At 38.6% G+C, this 22,721-nt stretch overlaps 1 protein-coding gene across 1 annotated transcript in view; it reads left to right on the top strand.

The window, feature by feature from the left end:
• ME1 (malic enzyme 1) overlaps positions 1-22,721 on the top strand; it is a 174,823-nt gene that overhangs the window by 135,155 nt on the left and 16,947 nt on the right. The window contains exons 7-9 of the mRNA XM_035321390.1: positions 4,910-5,019; positions 14,899-14,996; positions 16,725-16,838. Coding sequence (XP_035177281.1) covers positions 4,910-5,019; positions 14,899-14,996; positions 16,725-16,838 — 322 coding nt within the window. The remainder of the gene's footprint in view (positions 1-4,909; positions 5,020-14,898; positions 14,997-16,724; positions 16,839-22,721) is intronic.

Genomic DNA, 22,721 nt, shown 5'->3' on the forward strand with positions numbered 1-22,721 from the left:
TCAAAATGATGCCCAAACTTTTATAGCTCCCATTGGATTCTTGAGGGTTTTCCTTGTTTGAGGCTCTTAGGAGCGTAGGGTTGCCAAAATGCTAGCATGATGTGTTTAGTGGAGTTAAGGAGCTGAGGACATTATTCTCCAGACTGTTACATAAAAATTTAATCCATGGAACTATTTTGAAAAACTAACATTGTAACAGATAGTTCAATAAAAATTTATAAATAAAATTGCAAAAACCAAGGTATGGCTGTTACCCAAAATAGGTTGTTAACAGGGAGCAGTATTAGTGTTTTCCATCAGCCACACATTATTCTAGTGGGTTGGTTCTTTTTCACCCACTGTCCAGTGTTTGCCTTCAGTGCTCAATGACAAATCTGCAGTTGCATGTTTGCCACTGCTTGTCTGCATTTTCTATCCTGAAAAAGGGTAGATGACGTTGAATTTCTGCCCAGCTGCATTGTGATTCAGACTGCCTGTGTGCCTTTGAGCAGGAGGCTAAGATCTGAGCACACAAAAAGATGTGGGTGACAAAACAGGATTTACAAGGGAGAATGGTGGACTGGATTATCGCCTTCTAGGGACGATTTATGTATGTTTAATCAGCTAACACAGTGACAGATCCCAAGCAGTTGGAAGAGAGGAATTCACAGCTACAAACCACTTGCGGCAGGAATCCAGCAGTCCTAGCCAGACTGCTGAAGCCAGGCTATTGCTATCGGAGAAGTGTTTTTGCGGAGCGAGAAAATAGTTAAGAATTTTGTAGGACGTTTTTTTGTGGTTGCACTGAGGAAGAATGTCTTCCTGATATTTATTTATTTTCTGAGCGTTGGTAGTCGGGCCTAGGCCCATCATTTCTTCAAGTGTTCTGGTGAAGGCAGTTGACGCCCACTGGGTATGTTCTCTCTGGTTTATTTGTATCACCTTCCAATATGAACCTGCATGGCAGTTACCTGCCTCTTCCTTTCCCCAGTACTCACTATCTATCCCTGGGTCCAATGTAGTGGTAGCTGCAGAAGCGTTGCCTTTGTTTTGGGCAAGTGATGAGGTGTGATATGTTAAATGTGACTCATGCTTGCAGCATTATAACCACATATAATGTTTGCTTGCTTCCATGGCTGTTTTGGGGGATGCATTCAAAATAAAAGGATACTAGGTTACATTTTAAATTGTGCTTTTTAAAGTTTCGAATATGAAGATGAAATCCTCCTAAGGAATGCGATGATCGAGTTTAGCTACTTAGATAGGCAGTACACTGGTTAACACCTTTATTTCACACTTCGGCAATATAGAGTCCACTACTTTTAAAATACAGAGAACTATCTCTTAGAGTTTTTTCTAAAGGTCTTTTTTTTAAAGGTCTTTGCCTCCTAAACTTCTTGTCCTGCTTCAGCAAGCTGCTGGAACTCAACTGCAGGCCTTTTCTCTTTAACATGTCCCATATAAGGTCAACCATAACCATTTAATGGTGTGGATTTTTTTGTTTGTTTGTTTTAAACCTGATTATTTTGTTTGTAGCAGACCTCAGTTCTTTCCTTCTGGACCTACCTGAGTCACTGTACGTCATCTGAGGAACACAGTGAGGTCAATCTGCACCATATCTGTATAAAGCATCGATGAACAGATGTTAAGATTGCCATGTCTTAGGAAGTTGCATACTTTGGTTTTTCTTTCCGTAAAGTTTGAAAAATGATATGAATTACAGCACTGCAGTGGCCCACAGTTTCAGGAATGTCTGTGGTTTGGAAGGCAAAACAGGATTTGATGACTTAACGTGGGCAAGCCATAAAGCGTTTGGTTCCCTTCTCATCCAGCAGTCGTTTGTCTACCATACCCACCTATGAAGAGGCATATCTCCAAACTGAAAATTTGTGGTGAAAATATGGTATGAGGTGGGGAAAAAAAAAAAAAAAGAGAGAGAAAAAAAGAAAAAAAAAAAAGAGGGAGAATTGTTCTGTTTTCATGAGTGGTGATTCAAGCAGTTTCCCTTTATAGTGGAGAAATCAAAAACTAACACCATCCGTCCTTCAGAACGCTATGGGAGCTGCAGAGGGACATGGAAAGGGAAGTGGAACTGAGCTGTGGATGCAAACATCATTTTAGATTTTGGCTCAAGCTTCTCCTGTAAGTGATTGTGATAGTAACGTGGAAGTCACAGTAGAATTGATCTAGAAATCGGTGGCAGTTTTGGTGTGGTCACTGCTTCCAGAACAAAGTGTGGCACCATCATGGCCAGTTCATTGTTGCAAGGGGATTTTCTGGAATGCCGGGGATTTACTGTTCCATATTACATGGTAGCGTGCCCAGTATAGACTGAGAGCTTTCTACAGGGACTCTAATTTAATATAATTCACTGGGAGTTTTGATATGTGTCTAGAAAATAGAGAAAAATCAAATGCAGATGAGAAAATGGAATGTTATATATGGTAAAATAAAGAAACAGACGTTGGCTTAATGACATCAGAAAAAAGACTTCCAACCAAGTTCCAGGGCTTGAGAGTGTTAATCTCATTAGTTTCAAATTATTAGCCAACTGTCAGCTCCTGGATCCTTATGGAATCACAGAAATTCATGTCAGATACTGAGTAGGGCTAGAAATTTAAGTTAGTTATTGAAAAGTAGCTGGAGTTTCTTTTCTTATATGAACTCATATCTACTATATGATATGATCTACTATATGATCTACTATACTCAAATACTGACTAGCCAAATTCCCTTTCAAATGGTTGCCTGTCATTTTGCTGCTGAAGAAGTCCAGCTTTTTCCGTAAAACCTGAAGATGTATTTATTTTCAGCAGGGATTGCAGTTCCTGCCAGTGGAATCCCAGTAGTTCTGGCTAATTGTAATGTGGCTGTAAATATGAGATTTCCATGGAAATTAATTTAGTCACAGGATTTTATTTTATTTTTTGCTTTTTCTATATCGATGGCTTTGATTAATATGGCTGCCAAACATATGTATAGTTTAAAGAAAAACTCGATTACCATTGGAGTGGAGTATTTATAGTGAACCACTCAGTATAGGGATGTATTGCTTTTCTGGATGAAGCAGGAAATGCTTGAGATCTTGCCTGGTTAGTCTCTAATAATAATTTCGTAACAAAATTATGAACCGTAACTCGCAACAATTTTTCTAGTAAGAATTTTGTAGCAAAACCTTACTTCAGTACTTTTAAAAAGTTTTAATCAAATGGTCCCTTCATCTGTGCAAATTGCCATTAGGTTTACCAATGTTTAAAACACTTTTTAAGAACGTTTGTGTAGCATTATTCCAGGGTGGGATACAATTTTTATGATATTTCCAGAGCCAAACGTGTACAGGCAGTTCTAGTACTGATCCTAAGTTTTAAAATACTCATTGTACTTTTTTTTTTTCCACATAGGAGATTCAGTACTCTACGATGTTTTTTTGTTGTTGCTTGTTTGTTTGGGTTTGTTTGTTTGTTTGTTTTCCTGTTGCTAATATAGTGTGAGCTTGAATTTACTCAAGTCTAAGGACTGAAGGATGCATAATAATAATAATAAATTAATGTAACTTCTGTTTTAGAAGTAACCGTACTGAAACACCAGGGCAATCTTTTATTTATTAGACACTGGCATATGAGTATAGGAGGTATTTAGAGTCTAATACCCGGAATTAAAACCACAAAACTGCTGTATTCCTCTCTTAGATGATTTTAGGTGTATCCAAGGTGCCTAATGCCTGTTGAAGTCAACACAGGCACCTAAGTATACTAGAGAAATCCTGCTGATGGCTCCCTGGTGTTGCAGATTTGGTATGCAGTATGTTCAAGGCATCCAGGTGTCACAGTCTTGCAAATGCTCTTGTCTGTAGTTGCTGTGGATTGTAGTTTGGGAGAATGTACATTAAAGTGTGGAGATTAGGGAGTCAAGTAATCTCTTTAAAATCTCTTTGTTTGACTCTGTGGTCAGTAGTGGTGCCTGTAAAGAAGTAAATTGTTTCCAAGAAATGTAATAATTGGCGTTAACTTTGAGACTGTTACCATAAGGTTCACCAAAAGGTACTTATCCATGCAGCTGAACTGTCTTATATAACTTAGCTAATATGACTAAATAAGTAGTTCATCTGATGCAATCGCATACTATATTTTCAAAATACAGTTATATGCACATAGCATATACTGAAGGTTTCAAATTGCTATAGGAAATGCCAGTTTGAATTCTTTCATCGGCTAGAGGCATGAGAAAACATTGAAAGGCATGATAACTTTGATCAGAGCATACTATTTAAGAAATATTTAGGATTCATATCAGCCAATCAGTTCTGACAACCATCAAACAGTAGATGCAGCATTTAGATAACCTCCTTTCAGTGTATACACAAAGTTTTAGTGTATATTTACCAAGTGTAACTCATTTGAAACTTACAGCTATTGCTTTCCTTCCTTAACATGCTCTCACATGTTTATCATTTGTCTGGATTAACTGTGTTTCTACTAAATGTTTCTTTTATAATAAGAATAGTCAAGCATTGCCTTGTGAGTGATGAGTTGCTGACCTGCATAGTAACATTAAAATAAAAACCATGTTCTTTGGATTTATTCTTACTTCTTTATTATCTTCACTATGGGGACTTTTTTTTTTTTTACTCATTAGCTGATTACTCAATGAAGGCTTCTGCAGAGATGTCTGCAGAGAGATATCTGCTGAGATGTCTGTAGAACATTTTCTCCTAATCTTTTAATCTTAACTTAGAAGTGAGTAAAGTATATTAGTACCCCAATTATTCCTTCTAGATGATTTATATGAATATAAAGATACAGAATATCACAGAAATGGATCAGTAGATATCGTATTATGTCATTATCCTATTATACTTGTATTTAAAATCTGATTGCAAATGTTAATAGCTTTATAATATACAATTACGTATTTTTTTTTGTCTTTCTAGGTATGGCATGAACTGCCTCATTCAATTTGAGGATTTTGCTAATGCCAATGCATTCCGCCTCCTGCATAAGTACCGTAACAAGTATTGCACTTTCAATGATGACATTCAAGGTAACAAACTCTTTCTCTTCTGTTTTGATGCTTTTAAGTCAGAAAAAAACAGATTTTCCTTAGGATTTTACTTAAGGATGTCCATTATGGGGTCACGTATTGCCTTGGGTTTCCTCAAGCATGGCTTTATGATGAGCTGTCTTTGCTCTTAACCTTTCCCCTCATTTATTTTCCCTCTCATGCTTTATTTAGATGTTCGCTCTTTTTTTCATTTCTTTTTTTTAATAGTTCAGTGTGTGAATAGCTTTCTCATATAAATTATTAACTTCAGATCTTTGGGAAAATGTCAAAGTTCAAGCCTGGACTGTACATCCCTCAGGTTTTTTTTATCACTCCAGTGACAACTGGTCCACTATTTCTCTGTGTGACAGAGCTTTCTTGGTAAATGTCAAATTTTATTTCAGTTCTGAAACTGACAGCTCAGTTAAATACCTTTCTGATTTGCATTGCACTCCCAGGGCTGCATTCAGTATTAGAGGGAAAATGACTGCTTTCCCATCTGAGTCATTTGTAGCAGAGGGCAAAAGGAAAAGATCTGGCATGAGAACAAAGACCTAGGATGAAGAAAGTCAACAGCAGAAGGCAGAGCCTGTCTGACTGGGCTCTGATGTGGCTTTTGGGGTTTTGCCTAGGTCTGTAAGTGAGGGAGATTGCCTCCGTGCTCAGCATAGAGAGGCCTCATATGTACCTTTGCTCCCAAGAAGAGAGACAAGCTACTCCTTTCGTGTCCAATTTGTTGTTAGAAAAAGAGCTCTGGAAAATAACTATCTCTAGGAACTTAAGCACACTCACTTCCATCCCTGCCAGGAGCCTTGAGTTCAGAACTGGAGAGAGGTACCACAGGTAGGCCCTGTGACCTTTGCTGCCTCTTGTCCCCTCACGATTTCATGGGTAAAGGGAGGTCCTTGGTACTGGTGAGATCAAAAATGGGAATTTAACCATCTTCATTTCTAACAGTGACACTTCAAGTCAAGCATTAGGTGCTTGAGTTTTTTTGAAGTCATTCCTGAGTCATTCTATTTCAGGGACTCATGAATTCCTTAGAAGTGCAGCCACGTAGAGTCTTTAAATTTATTCAGTTTCTGTGATCTGATTTGTGGTTGTGGGTCTTCTTGCATTTTCATGACTTATATTTGGGACTTTTTGTTGATCTCCAGCCTTGATGCTTGTTTAGCTTCCAGCAGGTGAAAGCAGATGCATTTAGCCTGCTCTAGCTCTGACATTGGTCCTCCTATCTCCATAAATACCTTCAGCATCTTTTTTGTAGGATGTCGTCTTCTCCCCTAACGTGGCGGTAGAATAATGACCAAATATAGATCCAGTTATCTTTTCTCCCTTCTCGCTCTTTCTGTTCCAAGTGTATAAAGCCTAAGGATCTCTCACCTTGACAACATTACTGAGGGTAGGTGGTACGAACTTCTTTAGCAATCCTTCTTAAAGGTTCTCCTTTTCTAAATGGTGTGATTTTTTTTCCAGGATACTTCAAAGACTGGCCTTCTCTGTTTCCAAATTATATTTTCTACCCCTAGAGCAGTAAACCTGACAGGTAGCATAAGGACAATAAAAGCAAGCAAGGAGAATTTTGTATGTTGTTTGCCATCTCCTTATAAAGATAGTGATTGTACAACATATTAAACAGTTTCTTTTAGTCCAAATATCTGCTGAGACAAAGCTACTTTAAGGATAGAAATAAGTTAGTTTTTCTGATGGTTCATAGAAAGACTTGCAGCTTTTTTCACAATCATAGGATAGCCAGACATCAGATTTCCATATACCTTAGTGATATCTTAACATAACTCAAATCTTAAAAATAAGCTGATATATGATCCTGACTTTTTCCAGGCACTATAAAAAAAGAAAGAAAGAAAGAAAATATGGCAAGCCGAATACCTATTAGCAAGTAGTAACTTGGACAATTGCAGTTGTTTTCCATTAGCTCGGAGCTATTTGTAGGGCCATGCCCCTGACTGATGCCATTGCAGAGCATTTGCCAAAGTATCTGCCAACACCGATCATATAAAATCACTAAATACTGGCCATTAAGGGTAGCCTGTAGGCACATTCAAGAATTTCTGGAAATAGTTTTGTCTCTATCACATCCTTTTCTTTGGAAAAAGCTTTGTGACTTTTTCTATATCCCAATTTTGTACTCAAGGAAAAAGAATTGTGACCGACTTCAACAGCTCTATATTAGAAAGAATAATGAAACTACTCCGGCTTTATCATTCTAGAGAGCATTTTGGTTTTTGGATGGGTGGTGATTTTTTTTTCGTCTGTTATGATAATTTCTTCATATTTATGTTTTTGGAATATTTTTATGATCACAAAAACAATGATGTTGCTTTACGAAAAAAAATAGTTATTTTCTCGGATTCTTGCTTGTTTTTATTCTGGCCACAAGTCAGCTTGCTTCATCTTTTTTTCTCTGAAACAGGGAGGATATGATTTTTGGAAATGAGAATCAGTGAAACCCTTCAAAACAAATCCCTTTATCTATGTGGCTCTCTAATCATTCGAGAGCATTCTCCAACATTGGTTTGTTTTTGATAGCAATTTCATATATGGGAGAAATACCTTAATGTCAAGCTTTACAAAAATTTTAAGTGTCTCGATTAAGTTATGTTGATAACTTTATCTCCCAATATATTTAGGAAGGAAGGACCATAAGGACAGAGTGGAGTTTTCTTTAAGATATGAGACTTTTTTTTTTTTTATTCTCTCTCTCTCTCTCAAAGTCCTGCCTTGGAATGGACCAATGGCAGAAAATGAAGCAGGGCTTGTGTCACAAAACAAAGCTGTTTTTTTAAGGTGGAAGATGTTCTCTGCTTGGTGAGCCTCCCTGGAAGGAGGGAGGATGGGATCCATGGTTTAGGAGGCTGAAAATCCCCTCGGAGAAACTAATCTTTACCACTCCCTGCTGCATGGATGATGGACAAATCTCTTAAAATTGGTTTAAGAAGAAGTCACATGTGCAAGTCCAGAATTACAGAGTCTAAAACCTGTAATCCATTTGCTTAGTGCCCGAGCAGGTGGCAGGTGGTGTATGAGCTTGGAAGCAACCTGGGTGCCTGCAGTTGTGCTTCTGCAGCTGTGGCAGGCTGGGTGGCTTCACACCTTACTCCTGAGTGCCTCTGCAATGTGGAGCAATGCTTCGTAGCCATTATAAAACCTAGCTGCGGGCAGAATAGGATGCCGTAGTGCTCCCTTTCCACTCCCATCTGAGTTTTGGAGTGCCTGCTGAAAGCATTTTTGCTACTCAAGCACAGTCAGTGGCTTAAGGCAAGTTTCCACATCTTAGGAGCTGTGCGTTTATTTTACATGGGGTCTCCCAACGCTCATCACACGGTAGTTGTTTTCAGTCATCAAAGATGTGGACAAATTTGAAATGCTGGTGTAAATTTCTCTAGCCTTTCTGCCTCTATACAGGCCAGTTGTTTCAGCTAATTGTTTGGATTTTCCCCACCCCTGTATTTTAATATTGCCTCAATGGAAAATGACAAACTTTTGCAGTATAAGTCAATCTATATAAGACATTGCTGCGTGCAGTATAATTCTGTAAGTTTTTATTTTGGCAATATAGCCTGATTTCACTGTGCAGTGCTTCCCTCCGTTATGGGCACAGAACCTGTATTTTATGCCAACAAAAATAATTTCAGTACAGTGTAATTTCTCCACGCAAATAACTTCAGCATTCATCGTGACTTTAGATGTCATTTGTTTTAAACAGCTGTGCTGTTTAATTGCACCAACATTTTATTAAAAACAACAGACCTTAAAAATGTTGAACACATGCAATTTAAGATTTTTACTTTATCTCGCTTCTGTGTTTTGATCTAAAATATAAGCTAAGTTTTTAGCAGGCTGACATTTGAATAATTAGGAAAATTATACCCGAAAGTTATGTTATGTCCAACTTAACATTAAGTCAGTGCAATTCTCACAAATCTGAATTTCCCTGTCAAAAGTGTTCTCCTTTTTAACATTTAATTATTTTTAATGCTAACATTGAAAATGATTCATTTAGTATCTGGAAATTGCAGTCTTTGAAATCAAATGGAAGAATGGTTTGGAGTTTGTTGTTTCGAAGGGCATGGGGGTCAAACATCTTCTCTGACCAAAAAATTGGGAAATGCTGGTTATACGCTATCTAATAGCTCAAGCATTGATATCATGTCTGAAACTCTGATGCTAAGTGAAAAGAGTGCAAAAACTCTTTCCTAATATGAGGTGAAATATACTTCCAAGTGAATCAAACCTTGGGATTTTTTAAATTAAAAAAATAGAAACCCTATTAAGACATGTACTATAGGGTTCTGTGAAATATATTTTTCTTCCAGTATATTCGTGATATCAACTGTCCATTTCTTGGTGGTAAATTCACATTGAAATCAACGTGCTTTCAAGTAAATTTCCTGCTTTAGGTTTTGTATGCTTTTCCTTGTACACATACAAGGATGTGCACATACGAGGATTCCCCTCTTTCATTTTTTTCTTGTTGTGGGTGAAGAAAAATCCTTTCTCATCACGGTCCTGGGTAGCCTGCTCTGGGTGTCCCTGCTTGAGCAGGGGCTTGGACCCAATGACCTGCAGAGGGCCCTGATGACCTTACCCATCTGAGACCCCAAGCTGCATCCCTTTTCGAAGATGCCAAACATTTGCTCTTTTAAAAAGGCTCCGTTTCTCCTTTCCTGGAAACTTCCCCTCTTTGCACTCTGTGCTGCAGTGTGGGGCAGAGCATCAGGCCCTGTGTGTGTTAAGCTTTGAAAAGCCAGCTTACGGCAAGGAGAGAGCTTCCAGCTTTTAAATGAAGGGCCTTTTGCTTTGCAGCAATGCTAGCTTCCTTCCGCCCTTGCTTACCTTCGCACTGAGAGCAGGGACACGGGCACTGCTGCACCGTGCTCAGGGGAGGGAAGCAAAGAGAGTGGAGAGAAGAGTCAAAGCCATCGCACGGGAGTTCAGCTGAACGGGCTGCGTGTCGGGGATGAATCTGGAAAGGGCCTTATAAAACATCAGGGTTTTGGATTTCTATGGGATGTGAGCTACCCACAGCCTTCACCCCACTAGTAAATGAGATCACACCCTTTAGGTAGGATATTTACTCTCATCTTTTCTCCCAGAAGGAGTAAAAGAGGGGAATGCATTTTCTTTTTCTGGCACTGTGTGTTATTTGGAAGAATGGCACTGTTGACATAAGATTTCCATTATGTTGTGTACTGCGAAATAGGAGTCTTAGTTTTACCACTTCCTAATATTTTAGTCAAGAATGAATAATTCAGATTTTAGGATGTGCTGCAAAGCTTCCTCTCCTTCTGTTTGCTGGCTTTTAAAGATGATGTAGAGAAAATGACATGAAGGAAATGCTCGTATTTGATTACATTTTCAAAAAACTTCAGTGCCATAAACCATTTATTTCTCATTTAAGTTAAACTGCAAGCAGTAAAAAATAACTTCTCCATCCTTGTGTCTTGGGCCTTTTTCCCTCCTTTTTTCTTTAATTGTTACATCTGCTGAAAGAAGTCTGCTCCTTCTAAAAGTATTTACCCTGTGCCAGCCCCAAAAGGCTGCGGTCTCTAGGATTTCCTGTGACATATTCATGCTCGATGATACTGCATACAGTACCAGGCAAGGCTAGAGCATCTTGGACAGAACACAAAGACTTGATAAAAAATAGCACACTTTGAAATTTCACATCTAAATTTACACCTCTTTAGAAAAATACTCTCCTTTGATAAACCTGCTATGGTTATTCTAGAAATGTGAAAACAGTACCTTTGAACAGTGTCCATTTTATTCTGCACACCGTGGGTTTAACCTACGCTCTGTGGGAGAGGGAAGGAAAGAAGTTTCTCTCCTTCATACAGTGATGACAGTAGGAAAAGCAGCGAGATTCTGTTTCTGAGCCGTAACATTCACCAGAACCGGTTAGGCCTTGGCAGTTGGATGTGAATTGCGTTTTGATTCTTTTCAATACCTCGACTCGGTATTCACGGTGAAATTTAAGGTCACGCCATTAGTCAGAGCAGTTCCGGTTAAACAGATCTGCCTTTCACGTGGCCAGCTTTCCCCTCTTTCATGAGGAATGAGAATAAGGGAAGCTGCTGATGAGGAGTGATGACAGCTGCTGCCAGCAGCAAGCGGTGATAGAGAATTCAGTGCTCTAATAAACGGGGTCATTATGCTTTCTAGAGTCAAATGGATGAATAAAACCAACGTGGAGTACTTTTAAAATACCATTTTTAGAGCAGTTCTTCTGTACAAATGGTGATTCATGAGCAACAAAAACCTTTCTATATTGCTCTCCTAAAATTTGTTCTGAATCGTGCTGATAATGAACATGTGGGTAACAATAACTGAAATACCTTGCAAATAATTTATGCAAAATTTGGTTGACTTTCAAAATAGTGTTTTATTCAATTTTTTTAATAACTCTCCTCTTTTTCCTTAAAACACAAAATGGTATTGTAGTAAAATGTGTAAAAGTCTCTGACTGCTCATACATAATTGCTGTTCATTTTTCCAGCTAACAAACCTAGCAGGACATCAGCCACAAAGATAAGCATGATCCCAGTGTTCCCATTCACTACAAATTTACAGGGTTTCATTTTTTCCTCCGTTGCCAGAAAGTGGCTTGAAGAGCCACTTTCCCAGCTCTCCAAGAGCACTTCTGGTGAGGTGGCCGTGACTTGTGGCCATCTCCTGCCTGACAGAAGGGACTTCGGGGGCTGGAAACAGACTGCTTTTTCAGGAGGCCAGATCGATGCTTTTAGGGATAAGCCATGTTATGTCAGCTTCTTCCTTCTCTCCTGCAAACACAGCTGTGTAACATAAAATAGAAGCAAGCACTTGGCATCCAAAGAGAGGATGGGGTTTTATTGAAGGTTATGAGGATTGTTTGGTAGAGTACCAAGGGAAACTGAGAAGGCGGTCGGACTTCTCTGGTTTGCCATTGTTGGCCTTTGCCAATTTGGCACTTTCCAGAGGAAGACTTAATTTCGTCTGGGAAAGAACCAAGCTAACTCTTGGACACTGTGGTGGGGAAGCGTCTCAGCCTTACAGTTGGTGTTCCTGAAGCCGTGCCTCAGAGGAACCATTTTTTATTATTATTTTATTTCATTTTTTTAAGAATTGCAGGAGAAGAGAGTAAATGATCTCAGCTCCGAGCAAGTAATATAAATGACTAAAAATGACAAATTTATATGGTCTAAACATTAAGTGGGCTAAGAACAAGGTGTCCTGTATTCCTGACGATCGAAGGGAACAGTCATAATCACAAAGCACATAAGAAACTTTTTTAAAGCTCTACAGACACACTTTTTTGAACTGTTCAGGTGAGCAAAGTGACTCTACAACAAACTTTCTAGCTTTAAAACATTTTCTTAAATTTTACTATTTTTTTTAATCAACCATTTTCTTTTAAATAACCATTTAGATAATCCAACCTATAAGCCACTGATTCAAAGGCAGCTTTCAACACCCAAATGATGTCTTTTAAGGAGAGATTTACCCAAGATTGTGTTCCTTACTACTGCTGTTCTTTCAGATCCTTAGCTACCTGTGTTTGACACTTTGTGGTTTGTGTGCCCACACTGTAAAGACCTGTTTTGAGCATCTTCTGGAGTTTTGCATAGAGGTTACTGCCAGCTGAGTTTTAAACTTGGCTTTGCTTGTGAGAAAGACTAAATAGCAAAAGCACATCATGCAGGGGAGCTGCATGTTGAAGGCAAATGTCCAACGTGCAGATTCTGGGCCAGGTGCTTTTGGAAGGTTAGTTATACCTATTTCACACTTCTGAAGGAAAAAATCTGTAGCAACATGAGCCGTCCCCTCAAAAGCAATGAGGTGGCTTGTAGGTTATTTTAGTTAGTGCCATGGTGATCAGAAACAGAGTTTCAGGATCCAGCAGATCTCCCCACACGTTACCTAAGGCTTCTCAAAATCATTTTATAGCCTTGGGTCAGTCAATGATAGCCACTGCCTGAAGAAGAGTTCCCTTCTTTTTCCCAGAACTGAACAAGAGGGAATTCTTAGGGCCCTTGTTCATATTTCCATGGTTTGGCTCTCTCTGAATCAGATGGGCATTGTAAGTCTTCAAGGAGTCTTGAAACCCATTTTTCCACTTGGAACCCTTAATTGTTAGTGGCTGATATGGCTTTTTCAGTCCTGATTAAATCAATGCTGTCTGCTATTGGTTCTGCAGAATCACCTCTAAAAAAACACAACACTTTTAGCAAAACTTTTATGCTGGCATCATCTACCACACCACCCTATCCCTGTCCGTAGGATGTCTTTATATGTGAACTTGCTGATAACTGATCTGCTTTCTTGGGTGTGATTTCAGTATTTAATGGATCCAAGTTCCTTGCAGGAATAAGGGTTCTTCTGGTCCATTTAGTGTCTGGCCTTTAGTGACAATGACAAAGTGTCAATGTGTGAAATATGTAAGCTTGGTACCTGGAGTTGGTATCCAGGGAAGAAGGCCTTCCTCCTCCCAGTAGGCTTGGCAGGGGAGAAGGTGCAACTGGTCTGTGCATTTGAATAGCCAGATATCAGGTGCTGCTGACTACAGCTGTCTTCAGCATGACAGAAGCTGACAGCTAGACTCAGCAGTGCCAATGATCCATCCAAAATACTGAGTATAGATTTGGGTGCTGCAATTCAAGAAGGATACAAAACAAATGGATAAAGTCCGGAGGAGAGAAATGAGTGATGAGCGCTTCAGAAAGCATAACTTTCTGAAAGGGTGGAAGAATTGGGATTGTTCCCCGTAAGAAAAGCAGGTTGTGACACCGTTAGTCTTCAACTACTGGTGTCAGGTTTTCCAACGATAAGAGGCTAAGATAGAAGAGGAAAAAAATGGATTTGATATTTTCAACAAAAAGGATATTGAAGCACTGAAATAGCTTGCTGAGGACATCCTAGAGGTTCTCAGGAGACAGAAACAACTTAGACAAAGATCTGTCAGAGATAACGGAGGTATTGTTGGTCCTGTCATTGTGAACAAGTTTGGGTTAGATGCCTGCTTGAGGTCCCTTTATTGCCCTACTTTTTATTATTAGGTGTTTCTCACAATGAGGACCAAAATCTTTCTATTCAAAGACAGACAATTCTCGTTCTCTGTAGTTTTGATTTAGAGAAGAAAGGCCTCTGCAGGCTAAATCATAAAACTAATTTTTAACCTTTTCTCCTGTGGTGTTATTCAAATACAGATTTAAAAGGTACTTCTTATGTTTTAGAGGCTGATAAATTGAAACCCCTTTCACAGTGGACTGAAATTTTCATGGTTTTCAGATGCAGTAGGAGAGTCAGTGTCTTAAATAAGCTGGTCCTATTCTTTTGGTTCCCTTGGCTTCTCTGTAAATGCTCACAATTTGCTTGTCTACTTGACAACCTCTACGTGAGAAGTGAAGGTTTATAGCCATCACAGGATTGCCATTTCTCAAGAACTCTGAAGAATGGTCACCTCCTGTAGGATCAGTGCAGGTATTTGTTTCGATAGTGAGACCATTCTTAACTTCCAGTATCTGGAGTCCTTCAATATGCTTCTTTCTGCGCTGTCCCATCCTTTCCTTCTGAAAAAGAGAATAACTAGAATATTTTGAAACAGTTTGATTGCGCCAGTCATGACACCTATTCAATAGAATCAACCTACCATGTTTTACTGTTAACTCTGAAGATATTCCCACCTGCATTTTATTTTCATTAAAAAAAAAAGAACAGAAAATTCCAGTTCCACTGAATATTGCCATATTAGCCTGCGTATTTGTATCTTTTAGCTGAAAGATGCTGTGAAAATATTTAAAATGTATGCCTAATCCATGTAATTGTTTCTAGACTAATCAAAGATAAACTTTTTTTTTTTTTTTTTTTTTTTTTTTTCAGGAACTGCATCTGTGGCTGTTGCAGGTCTTCTTGCAGCTCTGCGTATCACTAAGAACAGGCTATCAGATCACACAGTGCTGTTCCAGGGAGCTGGAGAGGTATGTGCTTTTATACAGCAGAAATTCTAGTCTGAAATATTTTCTTAATATTGATTCAACTTATATGTATTCAATTCACAAGAAGATTAAATGGGCAGAATGATCACCAAAGCCTGCTAAAAGTTGTTTTTAATTTGAACATAAACTTTAAAAAGTCCTCTCTGACGATCCAGTGAGGCCTCGTATTTTTTATAAGAAATTTTGTGGAGATCTATTCTTAATTACTTCAGATTTTAGCTCTTGAGCTGTAAGTTACTGAACTGCTCTCAATATAAACAAAACAAGCAAACAAAAAAATCAGGCAGCCAAAGGGAAATTAAGTAAAATATTTACCAGTGTCAGTGTTATTTAGTAAGAAGCAGTTCCCCTTTGATTTTTCCTGTCATTAAATACAGCTCTTTAGTATTCTATGTGTCAAGATCATCTATTTCTGAAGATTTTAATGCATTTAGTTTTTGATACTAGTTTTTCAATAAAAATTTCTAAGCTACTGACACACAAGTGAAGGCTATACTTACATACCAGATGACAGACGCATTGTAGATGAGGTAAGTCTGCAGTCCCACGAAGGCTTTTGAAAAATGTTATTCATAGTCACAAAACCCCCTGATTGGTGCAGTAGAATAACTCAGCTTTGTGTAGTCCAGGTATTTTTAATTAGATTCAAAATTTGCAGCTACTGAGATCAGGTCTGTAGTTTTCAGAATGGTTTGCATCCATGTCTGGTGCATGTCAACACATTTTTACACCAAGATTGTCAGTCTCTAAAGTTTCTTCCCCTGATTTTGTTCCATGTTCAACAGACATGAATCTATGGTCTAATGTTTTATTATTCTTATTATTTTATTTTATTTTAGTAGTAGTAATAGTAATGTCAGTGTGCCTGTTGCTGCAAAGAGATAATGGTAGATATCATTCCAGCCTGGGAAGCTCTTTCCTAAATAAACTAAGTATTTCCTAAATAAAACTACCTATTTCTTAACTGGTAGGTAGAAATAGGGGAATCATACTCACTTGATTCTCAGTGAAAATGAGTAATGAAGAACAAGAATCAGAATCAACCCCATTAAAATTTATGTGTTAGTAATCCAAAATACTGAGTGGTCTGTTGGTTCATTTTGTTGCCTGCTTTTCAATCTACACCTGTCTTTGGTGTGTTGGATGAAATATAAAATCCAGTAAGAATGATATGTTTCAGCAAAATATTGGTAAGTGATTTTTTTCTTGCCCCTGCTTTCACTGGGAGCACAGCCAAGTCTAGAGTTACAAAACACATGAACAAGGTAAAAGGAGGCTTACCTTCTTGATGGACATTTTAAAGAAAGATAAGGAGCAAAAGTCCATTTAGGACTGTATTTTACTTTCTGGCATGCAGTGTGGTTTCCCTTGGTTTAAATTCTGAAATAAAAATCTAATGAACAAAAAAAACCCTTCAAAGCAGAAAGAATATTTAATTATTTTGGTATTATTATATGGAATAAGTGTTAGTTGTAACATTAGAGTTTGTTTGTTATGCTATCCACGCTGCAAATGCTGTTAAGATTTATCTATACCTTTCAGTATGGTTTCTAACTACCAAATATTAGGATTTACTTCATGAAAAAAATAATTCAATTTTATGGTTAAATAAAACTAAATAATTTATTTAAAATAATGGTTAGAGGAAACAAGACAGCAAGGGATTTCTTTCATTTCTAGTTTCATATGCTTCTTTTCTTTTTCCTTCAGGCTGCACTGGGGATAGCAAACCTCATTGTCATGGCCATGGAAAAAGAAGGAGTATCTAAAGATGCAGCTGTCAAAAGGATATGGATGGTTGACTCAAAGGGCTTGATAGTGAAGGTAATACAATTTTCTTAGAAACTTAGTGATAGCTATTTGCAGTCTGTAGATAAAGGCAAGAGCATGTTCTTCGTAAAAACAACTACAGCAGTTTCTCCCTCTTGACTCAGCAAGCAGTTTTTCTTTTCTAAAGCATATTAAATGAATGACAGACTTCCCTGTTACTTCAAGGGGAATGTGATTGTGCCTGGAGTTCCTGCACCATTTCTGTTAGGGACGATCACACAATAAAGAGATTTTTTCAGCAGTTCATTAAAATGATATGTAAGGAAAGAAATGTTCAACTTGTGGGTTTAATATTTCCCATGTTAACACAATTATTATTTGTAAGCACAGTCTTGTATGAAGATGCTCATATATATGCTATTCGGATAGCATTCAAGATTCTTTTAAAAGGAACAAAAATATTTTTGAAGAGAATATTTTCCTGGTGTTGCAAACATGTCATCCTTCTGTGAGAACTGAGATGTATTGCATCAAATAGCTTCTATGCACAGTGATATAGCTCATGTTGCAGATGTTGCGGTCTGCAGTACTATCAACACTGCTCAGAATTTGAAGTTGCTGAGAGACTTCATCAGTCACCCTTACCTCATTCCTTCTGTGTGCCAAAATAAAGAAACATATGTATTCCATGTGCCAGAATAAAGAAACTGGTATGTTTTAAAAGGTGGTTATGTATTTAATAGTTTGGGAGCTACTTAAAAGAAATATATGAAAGGCTTGTTGGCTTTGCTTTTTCACCTTACATATTGGTTAGCATTGTTTATGGTGATCTTTGTTCGTACTGCACACTCGTGCTGTGTTCTTTAGCTCTCTGATATTTAGGATATTTTGTAATTCACATGCCTTCGCATCAGGAGCATGCATTCTGCAGTCAATATCTGTGCTGGTTTATTAAACAGCATCACAACACCTTTCACTCATTCTGACACAGGGAAAATAGTAGCATCATAGGCACCGAGATGGGAAAATCCTGTAAAGGTCATCTTGGACACCTCTTGCCAGATACCATAAAAGTAGTCTGATCAGGTACAAAAGAAAGCTGGAACTTGCTACTGTCTAAGATTCAGATGGTTTTCTGTTTGCTTGTTTGGGTTTTTAATGAGTGTTTTTAATGCCTTTGGTGTTCACTGAATAATTGTAATGTGCTTTGAGACCAAACACAGACTAGTGAAGGCCTATGTATCTTCTGTGGCTGTTGAAATTTAGAGGTTGCCTAACAAGAACGATGCGTTGCTCAATTTCCTCCACTGCAGAGACCAGGAATCTGATTACAAAAAATAATACAACTGGGCTAAAATCACCTCCTGGTGGTGTTACAAAAATTGACAGACACGAGCAGAAACAGAAGAGCTTCACAGTCCTAAAGCAGCAAAACTGGTCTCAGCAGCGTGGCTGTCCTGCTGGGGTGGTTAGGAAGCCCTTCTTCCCTCACTCTTGTTCCCTCCTGCTGCTGCTAATTTGCTAGTCAGCCGACAAGCCTTGCTTGTTGCTCTTGGTACCCAGCACCTCGCTCCCTTCACAGTTTCCAAATTTTCAGTACTTTGGTGACGGTATACTTTCCTCACCACCTTCTAGCTTCAGTGCTCTCAAGCAGGGCCAAAACCAATCAGTTACTTACACGGTCTGTACCTTCCTTTTTTTTTTTTTCCTGCTTATTCTTTCTGGTGGGCCTTTACTTGGGTTTTGTCCAAAAAGCAGTCCACTAAATTTCATGTCCTGCCTGGAGAATATTTGTGAACTGTTCGTGATAGCCAGACATAACAGTTGTCTGAGATAGATTAGGGCTGACCACTACTTGGCTTGCTCTGGAATTTGGGACCAGATGTTGATGCAAGTGGTGGGAGCCGACGGTGCACATTTCGAGTCATTGCTGGTTGTCCTGGAAGACCTGGAAGTGTCTGCCTCCAAGTCTGGCACAGCTGGAGGGGAGCTTGAGAAGGGGTGGCCACTTCCAGCTGTGGTGTACGTGATGGCAGAGCCAGCTGGAGCTAGATGTTGGGGACACTTCAGTGCCAAGCCTGAGCTGGGCAGGAGGAAACATCCTTGGTTGAGGGCTCCGCAAGTCCCATCTTGGGTTTCCTCTGTTGCTAGATGTTCCCCCCCCAAAAAAGTACATTAAAAAGTCCTCCCAAATAAAAAGGAAATAGAACTTAAGCCTCTTAAAGCTTGTGATTTAGCTGCCAAGATGTCATGCTTACAGCAAGTAAATAATTAAGCTCTTCCTGATTCCCTTTCTGGCCTGAGAGGAGATGCCTTGATTTAGGAAATTATTCTGGCTTTAGGTTCTGCAAGACAAGGAACTTTCCAAACGCTTAGAAATGAGATAAAAGAATGAGGAACATTTTGGAGAAAACCGAACAATGGGAAGGGTTCTATTATCAGAAACCTTTTCAGTATTGCCAGGAGAAGATGTGTCGAACCACAGAATATCTCACCTGTTAACAGCTTCTGCGTAAACCGAACTGACTGTTATTTCTTACTGCTATCAAAGGCTTATCAAGGAAACCTGTACAGTGAGAGTCCCTTAAGATTTGTCCTGTCAGAAACTGTCTGATTCAAAGAAGCATACAGCAAACAGGGAGATCTTTTCAGTCCTACAAATATTCTGCGCTGTTGCTTTAGCAGTATGAGAAATAAGAGAGCATCCAAAGACTCAGCAATCACATTTTCCAACTAAATTATTTTTACATCATTTTTATTCTATTCTGTCCTTTGATCATTAATTTTGCAATGTATGATTATAATCGTTGTTTTTCCTTTCATCTGCTTTGCATAGCACTTCAACTAGTACAAACCAAAGAAAAATAACCTTGAAACTTTTGTTGGCCTGAGTATGAACAGCTTTCACCTTTTCTCCCTCCCCCAGCCCCAAAAGCTGCCACGAAGTCACTTAGTAGGCTTTTGAGGCTGATTTTTCCTTTGTGGGTTTTTAATTGTTCAAGTACAGCTGTGTTTTCATTTTCCTGTGTTTTATTTTTTTTTTTCTTTTCCCCTGGGAACCATCTTTCTTCATTAAACCGAGTTTGATGACCAACTTTTCTGCTATGTTGTGGTTAAAGAGTTAGTGGTGAAGGTTACATTTATTATACTGTCTATAGTTTTGTTCTCTGATGCATTCTGGAGACCTTATAATGCTCATATTCAAGAGGGCACTTTTTGCTTGTTCATTTGTTCATTATGCTTTATACACCTTTTGAAACGATTGTTCTCCAAAAGTGGATGAGGAAGGGTTGCAGGTCATATTATGATTGAAATTTTGTCACTTGAATAGTAGGCATTTACTCTTTGAAACAGATATCACTCCTCGTGAAATGCCTGTCTTACCTATCCCATTCAGACAGAAATTTAATATTTAATTGAAAGACACCATCATCACTTAAAGCAGCTTCTGCCTTGTTTTACTCCTGTACTATCCCAGCAAAGTACTCTGTTTGCTTTTTCAGTTATTCTCTTGTCTGGGGAATTAGTCCGTGCAATTTCATCTTGAATTTATCTTGATCTATAGAAAGTATAACTTTTGCAGAAAGGAAATGCGTGAATTTGTCCTTGAACACTTGTGGCAACGTTCACTCATACTTGAACAGTAATCTATGAAAACAGCTGAAGACCAGGCAAAAGGATGATGGGTTGGGTGTGTTCAATTAATACCTACGTTATTTTCTCTAAAAGTGAAACCACCAAAAATTGGGGTGTTAAATTTATTAGCATGCAGCTATTTCCTCTTTGACACCATGTTCTTTAGATGTTCTGATGAGAAGATGGCCTGATCTGGGTGGTTTATGGTTTCTTACACCCACCCTCTGGTATTGCAATGAGTGATTGTTTTGCTCCATTTTGTTTCTGTTCTGTGGGCTCCTAACTTGCTCTGCTTCTCAGATCTTATCTTCTTAAAATAATTGTCTTTGTAACCTTTGTCCTGCCCGTTACCCTTGTGTGCTTATTTATATGGGAAGTGTACTTTGTATGCTTGACAGGACTGAAATTTTCTAACAGTGTGCTTTTAAGTCGACACCAGAATTATATTTCTTACCTTTACTGCCAACAATTGCGGCAGTATCTGGTCAAAATGTTGTGTTTTTTTTTTTTTTGTTGTTGTTGTTGTTGTTGTGTTTGTTTGATTGATTTTTATTGCTTGGCTGTTTTTCTTTTTTTTTCTTTTTTTTTTCTTTTTTTTAAGAATTGGTAGCAAATTGTTTTAATTCTGCCTTCAAGATTTTTAGTTCCTAAATGAGCTAACACAGGAGTGCCTGTCACCTGCAAGCCCTTGGGCTTCAGTGGCATGTGACCAGTGAATTTTATCCATACCTTCATAGTTTTTTTGCATTTTGCTCGTTGTTGTAACTGATATTCTCCTTGAGGTCTGGCTGTGGAGGGCATCTCATGGTTGCTGCCTACAGCCCTCCATATAGTGCACCAGCAACCTATACAAAGAGTTGAAGACGTGTGGAGATTATCTCCCAACAGAGAGATGTTATACCAGCCTCTCCCACGACTCTTAAATAAGTCTTCTTTCCCCTTTCTTCCTTGATGTTTTAATTTTTCTTCTGCTTTAAACTCCGCAATAAGGAACTCACAGGAAACATGCAAGTTAAAAACAACCCCAGAAACTTTTCCAGTTGGAAATGCTCTGCTTACTAATAAACCACTTTGCTCTTTGTCTTACAGTTCTCATGTTCTTTTGTGGTTCTCATGTCTTCAGTATTTGAGAACCTCAGATGAATTTATTAATTTATCTGTGTACTGATCTCTGTTCTCTTGTTTAAATAAGCTGCAGTTGACACAGTCAAATAGAGGCAAGTGTTTATATAAATAGATCTGTGCCTCCCTGGTTGAGAGACGGGACGAGTGCCAGCGCTGCGCCTAATGCGGGACAGTGCAGTCGTCAGGGTGCTCTGGCTTATTCTCAGCTGCCTCCGAGCTGATGGAAACAGCGAGACTTGGAGAGCTTCCAGCCGTGCCTCTCGCCTCGCTGCTCTTCAGCCTTGGTACATGGGGCAGCCCCTGGGAGACCAGCTCAAACATGCCATGGCTTTAGACTTCAGATTGGTAGCATTTATAAGATTTGCCTCTTCATTTTTTCAGTACCCCGTATATGTAATCTGTTGTGCAGCCTGGGCTCTTGTTTGTACAGCTGTTTTCTATGAGTTTTCTCAGGGTTTTTTGATGGGTCAATGTTGTTTATTATCTCACCCTCCGTTTGGTTCTATAGTATGATGACATGAGTAAGTTTCTGAGAAAACTGATGGGTGCTTGCTTGAGGCCTGGTCCCAGCATCTCCTTTGCGTGTTGTGCTGCTTATCAACCTGTGCTGCTAACAACTAAAATAAAAACAACAAACAAACAACAACAAAAAATCTAAAAACTTCTTTCAGTTCAAATAAAAAATACAAGCAGTTTTTCATAAAGCTCTTAACTACCGAGTTCTCTTACCTCATTTTGCTTATGGATTCAAAATCCTGGTGTCCAAGTCACTATGTCTTACTATTAATAATAACAATACTAATATCTGATAGCAATGGCCCTCTCTTACCCCTCAGGGAGTAGAGATGTTTTAGGATTGCCAAGATCTTTCGTATATAATATCACAGAGAATCAGAGAATGCTGCTATTGTTTCTTTATCTCTGTACTTTGTCTGCTAACTTAACACAGTCCACATTGTAACTCATTTGCTAATAAAGAATTTAGCTCATATTACTTTCCATCTGAGATACCACGGCTAGCATAGCAGCCTATCTGTTTTCAGGTTGCTTTGTTCTCTTTTGTTCAAATCCCAAATATTCCGTAGGTTTCTTGCTACAAAATGATACTGTGATAGAGGAGATATTTTTCCCCAAAGAAGTCATTTCTGATATTTTCATTGAGTCTTTGCACTTAGG

This window comes from Oxyura jamaicensis, chromosome 3, assembly GCF_011077185.1.
Source record: "Oxyura jamaicensis isolate SHBP4307 breed ruddy duck chromosome 3, BPBGC_Ojam_1.0, whole genome shotgun sequence".
In the NCBI taxonomy this organism is placed as follows: Eukaryota; Metazoa; Chordata; class Aves; order Anseriformes; family Anatidae; genus Oxyura; species Oxyura jamaicensis.